Source organism: Pongo abelii, chromosome 7, assembly GCF_028885655.2.
Source record: "Pongo abelii isolate AG06213 chromosome 7, NHGRI_mPonAbe1-v2.0_pri, whole genome shotgun sequence".
NCBI classification, from domain to species: Eukaryota; Metazoa; Chordata; class Mammalia; order Primates; family Hominidae; genus Pongo; species Pongo abelii.
In genome coordinates, this window is record NC_071992.2 from 77,586,563 (window position 1) to 77,605,951 (window position 19,389).

The 19,389-nt window shown below is 35.8% G+C and overlaps 1 protein-coding gene across 7 annotated transcripts in view; it reads left to right on the top strand.

Moving 5' to 3' along the window:
- The window catches only part of NKAIN3 (sodium/potassium transporting ATPase interacting 3), a 799,758-nt gene that overhangs the window by 349,435 nt on the left and 430,934 nt on the right, over nt 1–19,389 (top strand). For all 7 annotated transcript variants that reach the window (XR_008527972.2, XM_054561658.2, XM_054561657.2 and 4 more), the window contains one exon: nt 17,723–17,860. Coding sequence is in view for 6 of the 7 variants with exons in the window: in XM_054561658.2 (XP_054417633.1) it covers nt 17,723–17,860 (138 nt within the window). In the remaining variant the exon portion in view is untranslated. The remainder of the gene's footprint in view (nt 1–17,722; nt 17,861–19,389) is intronic.

Here is a 19,389-nt window from a genome sequence, read left to right on the forward strand (position 1 = left end):
TAAAATATGGGGCTTGTTGAAACATAAGTCATAACATTGTAAATATGTGTTTCTGTAATGTTAACACTTTCAGCTAAAGTGTGGAATAGTGATTAATTACATTTATTGCCTATAAAATCATCAGAAAAGGCATTACTCCTATAAAGAAACTTACAAATATGGATTCTTCCTGGAAGCAAGAATGAGGGTGTGGCTGAGATGAAAGCTCAGGGTGTTGACAGTGTATCTCCATATGACCACCTGCATCAGAGGTCAAGGACTTAACACTTAGATCCCTGTCACTAGCAGAGAAGCCAGGAAACAGAGCATTTGATAGCTTCTGTTTTATTTAGCCTCTTTATACACTTATATTCTTTAAAAGCCTTGAAAATTAAGAGGCTAATCAAACTTTCCTGGTCCTTCAAGAAACATTCCAATGTCCACAGAGTATGAGAGCATGATGAAAAGAAATGAGTGTCCCTTAAGAGTTGTTTAAAAGAGTTTATCCCTTGAGATGTTGAAGAGTAAAAACACCCACGTAAAGTTGATGAAGACCATTTCACCAGGTTAGGTCACAGCTTTTCATTAATGATAAATGTGAAGAAGAAAAAAATAAAATGCAAGGTTACACCAGAAATACTTCTATCTTTGTCTAACATTTTCATTAGTTCTGCAACCAAGGACACATTCTACTGTCAGTGGTTTACTACAACTGTCAATGGTTTACCTTTCCCAGGATATGAACAGAAATAGAGTACTCAAGAAGCTGCTACATAATGAATTTAGGGTAGCAGGAAAAAGGCAAAAAGAAAGATAAATAGTTGATGGTGTTAACCTACTTTAACCTACTTTAACACCATCAACTGTGTGTTACTTAAGCGTTTCTTGTACATGTTGATTTTCAAATGAGAATCACTTATCTATAGCATAAGTACTTTCACATGTACAAGGGGTTTTTTCCTATATATTATTTTCTAAAGAGGAAACATTTAATTTCATTTCCAAATGAAATATCTAGTTCTTGCTGAAAATGTGTACTTTAAAGAGACTTTTTAAAAGAAAAACTTCTTGCAGGTGGTATCTATCACAAATAAACATGAGAAAAGTTTCTTTAGAGAAACTTTTGGCCCATAACCCTGTCTCCTGTCGTCTCATGCTGGGTTGCCATTTATGTAAAACCACCGTGGGAGTCTTAAATGCCATGGTAGCTGTGTTCCTGCCAGCTTGTTTGTGGGATTGTGTGGGTCACCTATCCTAGGGGTTCGACTTTAGTGCTCTCAGGTTCATTATGGCTCCACTGGAGGGTTGAAATTCAATCTCCAATCACTGTTCTGTAACAAATTGGCAAGTTGGGCTTTTGCTAAAATAGCTGCCTTATTCCTGGCTTGAGCTATTTGTGGACTATAACTGCATTTTTTTAAGGGCACCTTTTGCATGGGAGTTAGAAGGAAGAGGAGTTAGGTTTTGGGACAATTTTTGGCAGAGGAAGGATACTTAGAAGCTGAATCAAATGATGAAATCGCACTCTTTGAGATCAAGGAATATCCTTGAGCAATATTGACAGATTGTTTCCTTTTGCCTATTTTTTGTGACATTCTTACCTAAAGCATTATTGAGTTAGTATGAGAGAGGGAATGAGAGTATTCACTCCCTAAATTTTTATGGCATGATATATTTTATATCTATATCAGTGTCTTTAGTGCTGCTTGAAAACAAGTATAAAAACCCTTCCCTTGGCAAGAACCTGTTAGTAAAATGTAAGATTATTTTTTAAATGTGTACCACCAAAGGAAATATTTCAAAAGTTTACTTAATTATGAGAACCTCATTTCCCAGAGTTAAGCACCATAGCTTGAAACTCTTTATATTTAGTTAAGGTAACTGGGTTGATATAAGAGAAGCAGTGATTAAAATAATCTCTCACAGTGAATAACCCAAAAGTTATTTTTAGCAGGTGTTAGGTTTCTCTACAGGATGTTTTGTACCCAATCTGCAGCTGTTGTTTGAATTATTCTAATTATATTTGGTTTAATGTACATTAAGAAAACACTTGACTTCTCCATGCACACACTGACAGACGGGGAGGAGAGAGCTTCCAAACCTAGTATTGAGCTCTGCAGGGAATTTCAAAACTCCTTGCTTTGAGTCACTTAAGTGCACAACCATCAGGCGAACCATACACACTAGGTTTTAATTTGCGTTAAATCAAAGGACAGAGAAAGCCCACAATTGAACTCTGTAACCTGATGCTGTGTAAGACCTTCCATAGAGATTCAAACACATTAGCTTCAAAACGGTGATTTTCTTCCCTGCTTTCAATGATTGTAACAATAGCCATCCAACAAGTTTTCTTGGTCAGTGTGAAGACGTAAGCAGAATTGACCTACTTTGTTCTTCACTTCACACAAATGATTGTCCTTTAGATACTAATTTTAAAAATATTAACACAAGGTCCCTCCTCTAAATCCCTTTGGCCACAGTTTGAGTTCACATCCACGCCATCTCTCACCTGCTCATTGCAATAGCTTCTGTCTTGCTCCCTACCCTTAGCCAGAGTCCCACCCTCACCCCCACTACCTCCCCACTCTCATTACAGAGCAAGATCAAAACAGCTCCAAACCTGACCAGGTGTTTTTAAAGAATAATGCTGTTTATGAAACTTCTTTATGCAAGAAATAAATCGTTTAATGGTTTCCCAGTAACCAAGGTAAATTCCGAAGTCTTTAACCATGTACATCTTGCTTTTCTTTTCTTAATGTGAGGCACATTCCACCATATGTGTTCTACACTGGAGTTATACAAACTCCAATTCTTGGTCTGCCCATTTTTAGGTTGGAAAATCAATTTAGTAGGTCTAGGCTAGCATTATATAATCAAATATAATAAAATAGAACAGAACAGAACAGGTTATGGCACACATGATAAAGTTAACCATTGCTTCTTGATGTTTTGTTTCAGTATGTATGTGGTAGAAGATGTAAAATGTATTACCTACTGTGGGTGGACACACAAACACACACACACGGAGAAAATCTCTTTTTAACACAGATAATTTGTGTTTGTTGGCTAAAATATTTAGAAAATTTAGAATAGCAATAATTTTTAAACAACCAATATTTCACCATTCAGAGGTAACTTAGATATATGGATTTAATATTGTATGTTTCCATACACACAGCTGTACACATACATGATTTATATGCATAGCTACACAAGCATTTCATACACTTGGAAAATCTCAAAATATTTGTTGATTCAATGAATAAATATAAATTTCATATTATTAAGTAAAATCCCATTATACATACACATGATTTTTTCCTGCATAAAGTATTGTGATCAGATTTTTATATCAATACATCTTGGATATACACTATTTTATGGGCATGTAATATTTTATTTTTTTGATATATCAACATGTACTTTTATTATCCTATAATATCAGACATTTCATTTCCAATCTCTCCCTTTATAAACATCATTTTCATATCATTATATAAGACCAAACGTGTCCATATGTATGTATGTACCTATATATGTACATACATATGTATACATAGGCATATGTGTGTGCATGTGTGTGTGTGTGTGTGAGAGAGAGAGAGAGCGCCAGGCATGGATTTAAATGCCTTATACATATTAACTCATTTCATTACCAAAACAACAATTAAAGTTTCTATTATTTTCCTGATTTTACAGAGGGGAAATCAAGGCACAGAGTTTAAGGATGTTGCTCAGGATCACATGTCAGTATAAATGGCAGAGCCAGGATTTGAAACAAAATGGTCTGGCCCAAGAGTCTGAATATCTACCACTACATAATATTGCTTCTACAACTTGTGCAATTAAGAAAAAGACTTGAAAGTGGATTTAAGTTTAGTGAAACTAAAATTGAATATAGATGCTACTTCACTTGTGTTGGGGTTATGTCCTGATAAACACATTGTAAATTGAATATATTGAAAGTCAAAAATGCATTTAATACACCGAACCGAACGTACTGAGTAGTATAACTTATCCTACCTAGCCTCCCTTAAATGTGCTCACATTAGACACTTAAATTACCCTACAATTGGGCAAAATAACCTAAGACAAAGTTTATTTTATAATAAAGTATTGAATATCTTGTAATTTATTGAATGTCTATACTATAAATGAAAAACATAATGGTTGTATAGGTACTCAAAGTACACTTTCTATGAATGCTTGTTGCTTTTGCCCACTGTAAAGTTAAAAAAATCCCAAGTCAATCCATCATTCTTGTAAAGCAGAGGCTATCTCTGTTTTTAAGGCGTTTATTTCAGAGGCACGTCAGATACTGCACGGCTTATGGAAATGCTTTGTTCTACCTTTAGCTTTAATTGTTCTGCCCCCACCCTTTTCTTCTGCAATACCTTTGACCATGGCTTGAGAATAGTGTTCAACAGCAGCCTCTTTGTAAAGGTGCCTTGAATATGCTTGTCTTCTCAGGCAGAGGTTAAACACCTTTATTCTTTGTTCCTTTGGCTCTTTGGACACCCATTTACTATAGCATATATAAGATTTTATTATAATTATTTGCTTTATGCCTGTCTTCTCCACCAGAGTAAGAACTAACTCCTCCAACCAAGAATTCTGCCATTCACCTTTGTACTCCTAGTGCTTACCTCATAATTGTTAAATGGTAGTTGTTGAATAAATGAATGAGTGAACAAAAGAAAGAAAAAAATTAATGGCTTTATGTTTATAAAACTGAATCTAAAAGGAAATAGTGAATTATATTCTAATGGTTGGAGCAGAAGTATTTTTAAAAATGTTTTATGTTTGCATCACAGTCTTTCCACATTACATTAATCATATATGTAAAATCTTTCTCTTCATCTAGTCATCTGTTATCATTTGGTTGTCATAATCCCTGCCACCACAAAACATACCATACTCTGGACTCCAGAGACACCAGCTCCAACTTTTTTTCAGTTGATTCATCTTTAAAGAGTCAGAGTATCCTGAATTTGATGAATGTCAGTAGAGCAGCTTGAAAATAAAAATCACTGCATAAGTGCTGAATGTTACTATTGATCATTAAGTATCACTAGTGAAACTCAAATGATTTTCCTTATTATAGACATGAAAGTTATTTTTCTAGGCAAAGAAAAGGAACTTATTCATAATACTTTAATCTCAAATGGGGTATTAGTAGTATATAGGATATATATACTCTAGGATATATACTGGAAATCTTTATCTTTTCCTTTCTATTATGCTTTGTGGATATAGCTTTATAAGTACTTTTGTAGAGTTAAGGCTATGTTTCTTTATATCAAAATTCTTATACCTATATTACAAATTTTGAATTATAATGCTACTTCAATGAATTTTTCTGGAATGAAAACTTCCAGTGGATTCAGGATGGTGTGGGAGAAGTCCTGGTCACCTAAGTAATAGGGTTGGTCCTAGAAGGAGTGGAACAGACAGTAACATTAGCTCAGATGTGGTTTTCTGGGGTTGGGAGAAAAAGAGAGACTCAAGATTCTTCTTAGACCGGTCAGAGCCAGGCTGAGATGTGCATACATGCCCGCTAGCTGGCAGGGTACCATTAACAAGGGAACTCCGAATTGACAGAGCAAGAAGAAATGGTGTGGTAGACAGAATATTGGTCCCAAAGATGTCCATGTCTGAATCACTGGAATGTGTTGATATTTTACTTTACATGACAAAGGAGATTGCACGTCACAGATGGAATTAAGTATTTAGCTGTTCTTGAAATTGAAAGTTTTCCTAAATTATCCAAAAGGGCTCAATGTAATTATAAAGGTCTTTATAAGTGGAAGAAGGAGACAGGTGAGAAGGAACAGAATGATGGTAGCATGAGGACTCAGCCCACTGTGGCTGGCTTTGAAGATGGTGGAAGAGGGCCACCCATCAAGAGATGTGGGGAACTTCTAGAAGCTGGAAAAGTTAAAAAAAAGGAAGTCTCCCCTATGGCCTCCAGAAGGAATGCAGCCCTTCTGATTCCTTGATTTTAGCCCATTGAGACCTGTTTCAGATTCTGGACTACAAAAGATAATAAAGTAATATAATATTATAAAGTAAAAAGATTATAAAGTAATAAAGTAATATAAGTTTTGGTAATTTGCTAGAACACTGAAATAGCAATTGGAAATAAATATACTACTTTTTCTACTTATCGAATGCCATCTATGTTTTTGACATGTATATCAAATTAAAGATTACTGTTACCTACTTTTGATAAATTGAAGGTTGACTAAGATAGCACAGCTAATAAGTTTCTGAAAAGTGCAACTTTCCTTTTGTAAACACTTGAGGAAGAAATTGCCCCACCTAGATATGGGTGGGGTGGAGAAGAAAGAGGACTAAATCACGAAACACAGCATCATGCATCCTATATTTTTTCCTACATTTTATGATAAAGCTTATTTCTGAATTTAAACTCATTAAACAGTATGCATTTTGACTGCATGATTTCAGAATGGTATGGTCAGAGCATAAATATACTAGGTCCCAGCTCTGAGGTTGATTAGTTGATCATTCTGAGTATCTTCCTGTATCTAATAGGGATAGCATCAGATTAGATTAATAAATATAAAAAATTGAAGTGACAAATATTGTCATATCCATAGTATTACTGTTTTGTAGGCTTTAGAATATTTCTTTAATATATTTGCCTTTTTCGACATATTGAAAATTTTGCGAAATCATTTTCACTCTGCCAGTTGATATTCTGAGTCAGTGCACAAGAAAAACAAAAGACTTTCCTGAGTGAATTTGTGATACATAGATGTCCTTCACATGCACTTTTTCAGTTCATCAGCTTCCATAAATCTGTCTATTTGCAATGTAATATTCATTCCTCTTTTAACAGAAAACTTTCCTTAAGATGTGATCCACAGTTCCTTATCTCTTAAAATAAAATAGACTTGCCACACAACATGTAGCTGTTTTCTGAGATCCCATATTGTTTGCCTGACAAAGTAGTTTACATCTTTATTATTGAATTTTAAGGATAAGAAATCCCCATTTCACTTCTTGAGATATAGGGACTAAAACATATATAAACAGAATTCAAGTAGCCTTTTCAAATGTTCTGGAGACAATTCTTTCATCTAGAAGAGCTAGTTCAAGGAACAACCTAGACAATCACACTTGATATTAAGGAAAGTACTCTTCCTCTGAGCATGTGCAATTCCACCTCACCTAGCTACATAAGTGCTAATGACCATTCAGGCCACCAGGGATGGTACTAAAAACCAAGTAATAGGAAAAGGAGGTGATATATCAGACTACAACTCTCTTTGTTGGTTGAACTGCATCACAAGCATTACAAATATAGAATTCCTGGATCCATCTCAAAGTCTATACTCATCCTAAGGCTTATTCACCTGCCTGTAGACACATGGAAACTTCTCCAGAGTAGCCCTGTCTAGCATAGTGGCAAGTCTCCAGGTTATTAGGACTCTGTGGTATTACATGATGAAGTAGGGTCATGATACAAATGCTATTGAGCTTTTTTTCAGAGCCCTGAAAATAATACTCTGAAATTACAGTTTAAAATATAAAACTGTACTTGGCCTAACCCATGCTGATGTACATAGAAGTTGGGCTTCATCAACCTCAAGCATGAATAGTCCCTTGGGAGTTGAATGGATAGGATATTTTAGAGCAAATAATGTGTTAGTGGAGTTGAGGCATATGTGAACTTTCCAGACATAAAGAAGACTACTTCAGGGTGGGCACAGTGGTCCATGCCTGTAATCCCAGCACTTTGGGAGGCTGAGGTGGGCAGATCATTTGAGGCCAGGACTTTGAGAACAGACTGGCCATCATGGTGAAACCCCTGGTCTACTAAAAATATAAAAATTAGCCAGGCATGGTGACTCATGCCTGTAGTCCCAGCTACTTGGGAGGCTGAGGCAGGAGAATCACTTAAACCTGGGAGGCAGAGGTTGCAGTGAGTCAAGATTGCAACACTGTACTCCAGTCTGGGCAGTAGAGTGAGACTGTCTGAAAAAAAAAAAAAAAGCCTACTTCAATAACGCAAGACTTATTTGAAATGGCCTAGGAAATAACCAATTTGGCTAAGAATGATATTTAGAGCTTCTAAATCACACTTTAAGGAAAGAGTTGATTCTTCATGATTATGAGATATTTATCACATGAATTCCTAGGCTAGAGACTATGCACAAGAGAGTAGCAGTCATACAATACACTTTAATTTATTTTATGAAACTATGATTTGATCAAATGCTTTCTTACAATTCTGCCAATATGTGTGACCCTATTTTAATCTTTTTCATTGTGTCTACCTTTAGTGAACAGTGGAAAAATCCAAGTGGAATGAGAGTAAAAGGCAGCTCACTTTCCTTATTGTGAAGAATCTCCAAGGGTACCCACTCAACAAGAATGAGCCTTCTTTCTTAGCTCTTATTTGGGCAGATGCTTATCCTATAGACCAGTTTGGTCAAATACCAAGGAATATATTTAGTCACCTGAAGTTTTCATAGCTCTTTAGTTTTATGTGTAAATTAATGTTTACAATTAAGAATAATTGTTATGAGCAATTATGAATAATGCCACATGAAGCATTAATCATCATATATGGGTGTATTAATCCGTTTTCACACTGCTGACAAAGACATACTCAAGACAGGGCAATTTACAAAGGAAAGAGGTTTATTGGGCTTACAGTTCCACATGGTTGGGAGGCCTCACAATCATGGCTGAAGGTGAAAGGCACATCTCACATGGCAGCAGACAAGAGCAGAGAGCTTGGGGAGGGAACCTCCCATTTTTAAAACTATCAGATATCGTGAGGCTTATTCACTATTACGAGAACAGCACAAGAAAGACTCGCCCCTGTGATTCAATCATCTCCCACCAGGTCCCTCCCATAACATATGGGAATTATGGGAGCTGCAAGATGAGATTTGGGTGGGGACACAGAGCCAAACCATATCATTTCACCTCTGGTCCCTCCAAATCTCATCACATCTTAAAACCAATCGTGCCTTTCCAATAGGCAGCTCAAAGTGAGCTGCCTTTTACTCTCATTCCACTTGGATTTTTCCACTATTCACTAAAGTTAGACACAATGAAAAAGATTAAAACAGGGTCACACATATTGGCAGAATCATAAGAAAGCATTTGGTCAAATCATAGTTTCACAAAATAAATTATAGAGTATTGTGTGACTGCTACTGTCTTGTGTGTAGTCTCTAGCCTAGGAATTCATGTGATAAATATTTCATAAACATGAAGAATCAACTCTTTCCTTAAAGTGTGATTTAAAAGCTCTAAATATCATTCTTATTAGCCAAATTGGTATTTCCTAGGCCATTTCAAATAAGTCTTGGGTTATTGAAATAGGCTTTTTTTTTTTTTTTTCCAGACAGTCTCACTCTACTGCCCAGACTGGAGTACAGTGTTGCAATCTTGACTCACTGAAACCTCTGCTTCCCAGGTTTAAGTAATTCTCCTGCCTCAGCCTCCCAAGTAGCTGGGACTACAGGCATAAGCCACCATGCCTGGCTAATTTTTGTATTTTTAGTAGACAAGGGGTTTCACCATGATGGCTAGTCATGAGGTTGGTTGCTGTGGTCTTGGACAGCTCCACCTCTGTGGCTTTGCAGGGTACAGCCTCCCTCCCAGCTGCTTTTGTGGGCTAATGTTGAGTGTCTGCAGCTTTTCCAGGCACACAGTGCAAGCTGTTGGTGGATCTACCATTCTGGGGTCTGGAGGATGGTGACCCTCTTCTCACAACTCCACTAGGCAGTACCCCAGTGCGGACTCTGCATGGGAGCGCCAACCCCACATTTCCCTTCCACACTGCCCTAGCAGAGGATCTCCATGAGGGCCCCGCCACTGCAGCAATCTTCTGTTGGGCATCCAGGCATTTCCATAAATCTTCTGAAATCCAGACAGAGGTTCCCAAACCCCATTTCTTAGACTTCTGTGCACCCACAGGCTCATCACCACATGGAAGCTGTCAAGGCTTGGGGCTTGCACCCTCTAAAGCCTTGTCCCGAGCTCTATGTTGGCTCCTTACACCATAGCTGGAACATCTGGGACCTAGGGCACCAAATCCCTAGGCTGCACACAGCATAGGAACCCTGGGCCAGCCCATGAAACCACTTTTTCTTCTTAGGCCTCCAGGCCTGTGATTGGAGGGGCCACCATGAAGACCTCTGACATGCCCTGGAGACATTTTCCCCATTGTCTTGGGGATTAACATTGGGCTTCTCTTTACTTAGGCAAATTTCTGTAGCTGGCTTGAATTTCACCTCAGAAAATGGGATTTTCTTTTCTATTGCCTTGTCAGGCTGCAAATTTTCCAAACTTCTATGCTCTGTTTCCCTTTCAAAACTGAATGCCTTTAACAGCACCCAAGTCACCTCTTGAATGCTTTGCTGCTTAGAAGTTTCTTCCATCAGATACCGTAAATCATCTCTCTCAAGTTCAAGGGGACAAAATGCTGCCAGTCTCTTTGCTTAAACATAACAAGAGTCACCTTTGCTCCAGTTCCCAACAAGTTCCACATCTCCTTCTGAGACCACCTTAGCCTGGACCTTGTTGTTCAAATCACTATCAGTATTTTTGTCAAAGCCATTCAGCAAGTCTCTAGGAAATTCCAAACTTTCCCACATCTTTCTGTGTTCTTTTGAGCCCTCCAAACTGTTCCAACCTCTGCCTGTTACCTAGTTTTAAAGTCACTTCCACATGTTTGGGTATATTTTCAGCAACACTTCACTCTACTGGTACTAATTTACTGTATTAGTCTGTTTCCACACTGCTGATAAAGACATACGTGAGACTGGGCAATTTACAAACGAAAGAGGTTTATTGGATTTATAGTTCCACATGGCTGGGGAGGCCTCACAATCATGGCAGGAGGTGAAAGACACATTTCATTTGGTGGCAGACAAGAGAAGAGAGCTTGTGTAGGGAACCTCCCCTTTTTAAAACCATTAGATCTCATGAGACTTATTCACTATCATGAGAAAAGCACAGGAAAGACCTGTCCCCATGATTCAATCATCTCCCACTGGGTTCCTCCAACAACGTGAGAATTATGGGAGCTACAAGATGAGATTTGGGTATGGACACAGAGTCAAACCACATCAATGTGTCAATAAGAAACATTGTATTTTAAAGGCACTCCCATTTGTCTCTATATACATTGCTTGAGGATGAAATAAGCAAGCAAGGACATTTCTTACGTTACTGGGAGTATAGGTAGTTAATGTGGGGCATGGCTAATGATTCATAGACTTGCAGGAAATGTTATTTTCACCTTGGAGCCTCATAAGAAAACACCTGACTCTGCAGGAAGAATTTTAAAACATGCCCCTTCCTCCTTGCCATGACATACAAAATATAGACACATAACATTCAGCCCATTCCAACCTCTCTTAGATATACTTCATATGGTCAAATAACACTAATATTTTGTTCAATAACCATACTGAAGACTTTCAAGTCTTTTACAATTTGATTCTTAAAGGTATAATCTAATACAACAGTTATAATGACTGTGAAATATTTTTCATGCAGCACCTAGCATGAGCTAGGGTTTCATTCCTCAATTGCAGCTACAGTGTTTCCTGTGCTGTGCCACTCAACAAGGCTATTTCAATGGTTTCTTCAATTTACATGAAAATCATGCCCCATTTTAATTTTTTGGTATTTTTGAACCATGCTTTCGTTATGTATATGATTTGGTTTATTTTCCTTCTTACTTCCCTCCTCTCCTCCTTCTTTCTTTCCTGCCTTCTTTTCTTCCTTTTTATTAAGATCTTGATCACCTTTACTTTGTAACTTTTTAATAAAAGATATTTATTTTCATCCTATTCTTTATAGTGTACAGATTCTTACCTACTTTAGCTTTCTTTTAGAAATAATTCCATTGTTCTTTTTTTAAGTATCTAAGATTTTCAAGTTTTATTTTATTTTGTTCATTCTTTTTAAGCTTTTAATTTTTAATTGTGTGGGTACATAGTAGGTGTATAGACTTATGGGGTACATGCAATTTTATGATAAAGGCTTGCAATGTGTGATAATCACATCAAGATAAATGGGGTATCCGTCATCTCAAGCATTCATTCTTGGTGTTACAAACAATCTAATTATACTTTTTTAGCTATTTTAAAATGTACAATTAAATTATTACTTATAGTCACTCTGTTGTATTATCAAATACTAGACCTTGTTCATACTTTCTATTTTTTTTGTACTCATTAACCTCTCCACTTCCTCCAACCCCTACTACCCTTCTCAGCCTCTGGTAACTATCATTCCACTCTCTGTCCCCATGAGTTCAATTGTTTTTATGTTTATCTCCACAAGTAAGTGAGAACATGTGAAGTTTGTCTTTCTATGCCTGGCTTATTTCACTTAACATAATGACCTCTAGTTCCGTCCATGCTCTGGCAAATGACAGGACACAAATGACAGGATCTTATTCTTTTTATGGTTAAATACTACTCCATTGTGTATATGTGCCACATTTTCTTTATCCTTTCATCTCTTAATAGACAGAGGTTGCTTCCAAATCTTGGCTATTGTGAATAGTGCTGCAATAAACATGGAAGTACAGATATCACTTTGATATACTGATTTCCTTTCTTTTGGGTATAAACCTATAAGTGAGATTGCTGGATCATATGGTAGCTCTATTTTTAGTTTTTTGAATTTATTTTATTTAGTTTATTTTAACAAAAATAACAAAATTGGAGGAATCACATTACCTGACTTCAAATTGTACTACAGAGCTGTAGTAACTGAAACAGCATGACACTGGCATAAAAACAGACACATAGATTAATGGAACAGCATAGAGAACCCAGAAATAAATTCAAACTGTTCTCCATAGTGGTTGTAATTATTTACATTTCCGCCAACAGTGTACAGGGTTTCCCTTTTCTCTACACCCTTGCCAGCATTTGCTATTGCCTGTTTTTTGGATATAAGCCATTTTAACTGAGGTGAGTTCATATCTTATTGCAGTTTTGGTTTGCATTTCTCTGATGATCGGTAATGTTGACCACCTTTTTATATACCCATTGGCCATTTATATGTCTTCTTTCGAGAAGTAACTCAAAAACCATATGATCATTTCAATTAATGCTGAAAAGGCATTTGATAAATGTCAACATCCCTTCAGGATAAAAACCTTTCAAAAAAACTGGGTATAGAAGGAATTACCTCAACAAATAAAAGCCATATACAACGGACCCACAGCTAGTATGATACTGAATAGGGAGAAACTGAAAGTGTTTCCTCTAAAACCTGGAACTCAGCAAGCATGCCCACTTTCATCACTGTTATTCAGAGTAGTACCAGAAGTACTAACTAGGGCAATCACATAAGAGAAGGAAATAAAGGGCATCAAATTGGGAAGGAAGAAGTCAAATTAGCCTTGTTTGCAGATGATATTATTTTATATTTGGGAAAACCTAAAGACTCCACCAAAAATATAAGAACTGACAAACAAATTTAGTAAAGTTGCAGGATACAAAATCAACATACAAAAATCAGTAGCATTTCTGTATGCCAACAGCAAACAATCTAAAAAAGAAACCCAGAAAGTAATCCCATTCATAATAGCTACAAATAAAATTAAATGCCTAGGAATTAACCAAAAATGTGAAAGATCTCTGCAATAAAAACTATAAAACATGGATGAAAGAAATTTTAAGAGGACACCAAAAAATGGAAAGATATTCCATGTTTGTGGATTGAAAGAATCAATATTGTTAAAATATCCACACTACCCAAGGCAATCCACAGATCTGAGGTGCTCTCTACCAAAATACCAATGACATGCTTCACAGAAATAGAAAAAACAATCTTAAAATTTATATGTAGTCACAAAACACCCAGAATATCCAAAGCTGTCCTTAACAAAAATAACAAAATTGGAGAACCACATTACCTGACTTCAAATTGTACTACAGAGCTATAGTAACTGAAATAGCATGGCACTGGCATAAAAAAAGACACATAGATTAATGGAACAGCATAGAGAACCCAGAAATAAACTTATATATCTAAAGTGAACTAATTTTTGACAAAGATGCTAAAACCACAAATTGGGGAAAGGACAATCTTTTCAATAAATGGGTCTGGGAAAACTGAGTATCCATATGCAGAAGAATGAAACTGGACTCATATCTCTTGCCATATACGAAAATTAAATCAAAATAGATTTAAGGCCTAAATCTAAGACCTCAAACTATAAAACTACTAGAAGAAAACACTAGGGAAACTCTCCAGGACATTGGACTGAGCAAAGATTTCTTTAGGAATATCCCACAAGCACAGGCAACCAAACCAAAAATTGACAAATGGGATCACATCGAGTTAAAAAGCTTCTGCACAGCATAGGGAACAATCAACAAAGTGGAGGGACAACTCACAGAATGGGAGAAAAAAATTGCAAACTACCCATCTGACAAAGGGTTAATAAATCAGAATATATAAGGAACTCAAACATCTCTATTAAAAAATCTAATAATCTGATCAAAAAATGAGCAAAAGATGCATTTTTCTTTAGGTCTGTTGATTTCACCTTCTCTGGAGCATCTTACTCCCTTTAGATTTTCTTTATTTCTCTACTTTTTTTAAAACTCAAGTTCTGTAAGGGTCTCATTCATTCTCTTCACTTGGTCATCTCTGCAGAGATCCTCTTTCAGTCCTCTACCCTTCTGCCCTCATCTGGACTGATTGCTTTCTATTTATGCTACATTACAATTTAGTGACTTCCTTCCACTGCTCTTCTGAATCACAACCACTGTTTTCTAGGTGCCATATTCAGTGGTGTGCAGGTAAAAGTTTAACATAGGTTCTCGAAACATGCATATAAACAAATTCTAATTTTCAGCATTTTCTGATTTCCATTTTGCAAATATTCCCATCATGGCAGACATCAAGTTCCCAACTTAAGTTCACTGACCATAGAATGGGGAAGGGATGCCTCCTGCCCCCCCAACCAAGGCTAGCATCTCCCCAACACCACAGATTAGAGCCATTTTAACTGAGATATTTCTAAAGAACATTCATCCATTTTCCGACTTAACAAAGCAACTTGGATATAATTGCACCTTATTTGGGGTCTCTGGGTCATTATTATAAATATTACAGTCAAGGGCAAAAAGTGGTGTCTCTAGAGATTATGACATTTAGAGAGAAAATATTAGCCAGTAAACAAAATGGCTAAGCAACTAAAATGGAAGTTAGATAGAATAATTAGGTAAAAAATACAATGGTGTTTTGTTTATTTTTGAAGTCTTTGTTGTTGTTAGTTACATTTTCAAATTTATAATACTCAAATCTAGTTTTCACAGTTTGTTTCGTTGTTACAGCTGCCCTTCTCCGTATTCTCGATATGCTCCCTTCTCTGTTTTTCATGGCCTTTTATTTGTGCTCTTATTTCTTCCCACCTCAATTCATTTTTTTAAGTTCTCAGGGAATAAATATTAATAAATAGAGAGAGTGCCTTGAATGTAAAATGCATATTTTCTCATAAGTGGCATTAATTTGGCTTTTCTTTCATTACCTGTGTTTTCTTTAATATCATAAAAGAGAATGTTATCCATGCATCTACTGACAGAAAAGAAAATGAGTTTTTCTCTTTGAAAGTTCACCTTAAAGGTTTTTGTCATGCACAACTGCTTTAAAATAGCGTGGTTTTTTTTGTTTTTGTTTTGTTTTGTTTTCAGAATGAATGGCCTGCAGCTGCTCTTCAGGGCTTCCTTTTTTTTTTTTTTTAGTATTTTAGTTATGTTTGGACATGTAAAAAATACATATTTGTATCACTGATGGGCCTATAAATAAAATGCTGCATAGAAAAGTTCCCAGGAACTAATTTTTAGAGAAAGGTTCCTAAGGAGTAATTAGAGTCACAAGCAGAGACAAGCAGGAGGTTGAAAACACTGTGTTGCTTCTTACCTTGCTCTGATATTTTGTGTTTTAGCCATTTCTGAACATTTATGGATTCAAGAGATGAATCCTGAATGTATCCTGATTCATATCACTCCATGATCAGGAAATACCCATGAAATGAATGTGGATCTGTTGTGGTTTTCTTTAGGCGTTCGCTCTCTTTTCCTCCATCGCTTGCTGAAGGCAAATCTTAACCAAGGTAAATTCAGCTTACTGGATAGAGGACATTTCTTTATGTCCAAGGAAATTAAAGCTATTCAAGCATACACCTGGAACATAACTAGAAAAATACCTAGGGTGCCATTTTCATTTCAAAGCTGCAGTTTCCAGTGCCATCAGTATGGCTAATCACTGGATCATTTCATTAGAATTACTATTTTATCAATACAAAACTAGAAAAATGCCTGAAATGTATAATGATTCGTGTCCAAATACAGCAGGTGATATTGTAAAATTTTTCAATGTAGAATACAAGAAATACTGTTAGAACATAATAATGGCATTTTTGGTATTCACTGGACCGTATGAAATGCATCTGTTTCATCATAAATGGTTGTGTATATATTGACACATTTTATAATTGTTTTAAAATGTAGATGTATGTAATACAAATATAATAAACTGTGGCATGTCTAAAATTGTAACGACCTCATAATTTCTATTTGGTATTCTAAAAGGATGCTATCTAATCCAAGATAAATTTTCTTGTAGGTATATGATCTCAATAAAATGTGATTCAAAGGGGTTAACTCTAATTTTAGATCAGAGTCTTGAGCCCAGAGTAAGTAAATGAGTAAGCTTCATTTTGAACAGGTGGTTAGTCATTATCACCATTGGCAATCTAAGGAAAGGAAAAGAAAGAGACAAGGTTTGGCTAATGTATATTTCACACAAGAAAGCGGGGATAGGTAGAAGGTTTTTTTTGTTTTTTGTTTTTTTCCAAAATGATACTAGTTCTAGTGTCACAAGCCTGGAGTTCTTTGTTTTTGATCCAATTATGTTTTACTAAGCCAATCGTTTTATTAAAAATAATGATATGAAATAAGACAATCACAGAAAGACAAACTTCACATGTTCTCCCACTTATTTGTGGGAGCAAAAATTTAAAACAATTGAACTCACGGAGATAGAGAGTAGAATGATGGTTACCAGAGGCTGGGAGGGGGAGCGAGGAAGAGATAAAATGAGGATGGTTAATAAATGCAAAAATAGAGGTAGATAGAATGAATAAGATCCAGTATTTGATAGCACAACAGGGTGACTATAGTCAACAATAATTTATCACATATTTTAAAACAATTAAAAGAGTAGAATTGGAATGTTCCTAACAAAAAGAAAAGAGGAATGTTTGAGGTGTTGGATACTCTAATTACCCTGCTGTGATTATTACATATGTATGCCTATATTAAGACATCACATGTACCCCATAAATATATATACCTATTATGTACCCCTAATAATTAAACATAATTTTTAATATAAAAATAAAAATGATGAACTTAAAACATAAAAAATCTGTCTGGATTTTCTACTGTAGAAAATGATTTAAGAGGTGTATCTCTAACTCTCCAGATAGATTTAAAATCTGATTATACTTGAAGTTATAATGCTCAAAACTATCTTAGTATATTTTCTGAGAGAAGGTGCATAAAACAGCCATGAAATAAGAATGAAAATTCTAATAATAATGGTAACAAAAAGTGTGATTGAAGTTGAATATGCAGACTCCTCCAGCCATGAGATAAAGATTAAAATAGTATGATGATGCTTGGATTCAATGCTAATGAACTTTCTTTTTTTCTTATAGGTCTCAGCATTAGAGAGGCAGATCTTTGACTTCCTTGGTTTCCAGTGGGCGCCTATTCTTGGAAATTTTCTACACATAATAGTTGTCATATTGGGTTTGTTTGGGACCATTCAGTACAGACCTCGATACATAATGGTGGTAAGTCTTATTTTTATCATTTCTCTTCATATAAACAACTCAAAATTTCTATAAGAATATAATTAAAATATTTCTAAGTGGCCTCTTCTGATATAATGTGGCATTGCTTTTCTAGTCCTCAAATGTTAAATTTTGTTAAGAAGTGATTATCTGTGGAAAATACAACATAATGAATGTGGTACAGTGAGATCAAAACAACATGCTCAAAAGTGTATGATGACATGGTGTCACTCACAATGTAACTGAATTCAAGTTTTACAAGGAAATTCAAAATAGGGTTTGGATAGAGTAGGAGGTCTGCTTGTAGTCTTGGTTATAGAATAGTTAGATGCAATGTACATTAACTATTAATTTATCCTAACTTTCAGTGACATTTGTCACTAACTCCAAAAAACAAATCTATCTAGCATAATTGTTTAATCACTGAAAACAATAATATATTTTAATTTTAATTGATTTAGGACATTACAAGTGCATGTATGGATCGATATTTGGTACACGTCCCTAACATATTTCATACTGATTGATATTGAATATTTCTCTGTTTGTCAAGATAAATTTGAAACATATATCCAAAACTTGGTCAGCACACACTCCATTACAGGACAGTTTAATGAGGTGTATGCTGTGACTCACAATCTAATGGAAGTTATTCACAGTAATTAGTTGTCTTTTCTATAACATAAAAAGAGGGCATTACTATAAGCTACACATGTGAGAATGTTGTGAGAAATAATAAGCATATACACATATTGTAAGTTGGAGTAACATACTTTAAAATGTTCATTAAGCCTGAATAAATATACAGTGTTCAGTAGAATTACTAGATATTTTCTTGGGATACACTGACATTGCCTCACAAGAAGAAAATCATAGACTTAAAAACATGCCATCTTTCCACTTTGACATAATCTAATTCCACCTGTGGAAAATAATAAAGTTATAATTTTTCTGTTAATCCATTCTCTATTTTGATTTTTAAACTTGGCTTTTTTATGTCTTTCACCATTTCACAGATATAGATAACTGAATAGACTGCATTCAAATGGCCTTGGGAGCATTTGATAGCTCTCAATTTGCTGCCAGGGTTAAACAATTTCTGCCTTACTTTCCTTCTCTTAGAAATAGCCTCAACCAGGTACAGTGGCTCACACCTGTAGTCCCAGCACTTTGGGAGGCTGAGGCAGGAGGATTGCTTGAGCTCAGGAGTTCAAGGGCAGCTAGGGTTTTTTTTTAAATAGAAATCCCGTGTCTACAAAAAAATACAAAAAGTAGCCAGACATTGGGGCACCTGTGGTCCCAGCTATTTGGGGGGCCGAGGCAGGAGGATCGCTTGAACCCAGGAGATCAAGGCTGCAGTAAGCCATGATCATGCCACTCCACTTCAGCCTGGGCAACAGAGAGAAACCTTGTCTCAAAAAAAATAAAATAAAATAAAATAAAATAAAATAAAGGTAGCCTCTGCTAAGTAACTACACAGTCTCCTAGAAGGGGGTTTTATGGAGTTGGACTTGAGGCCTAAGATGTTT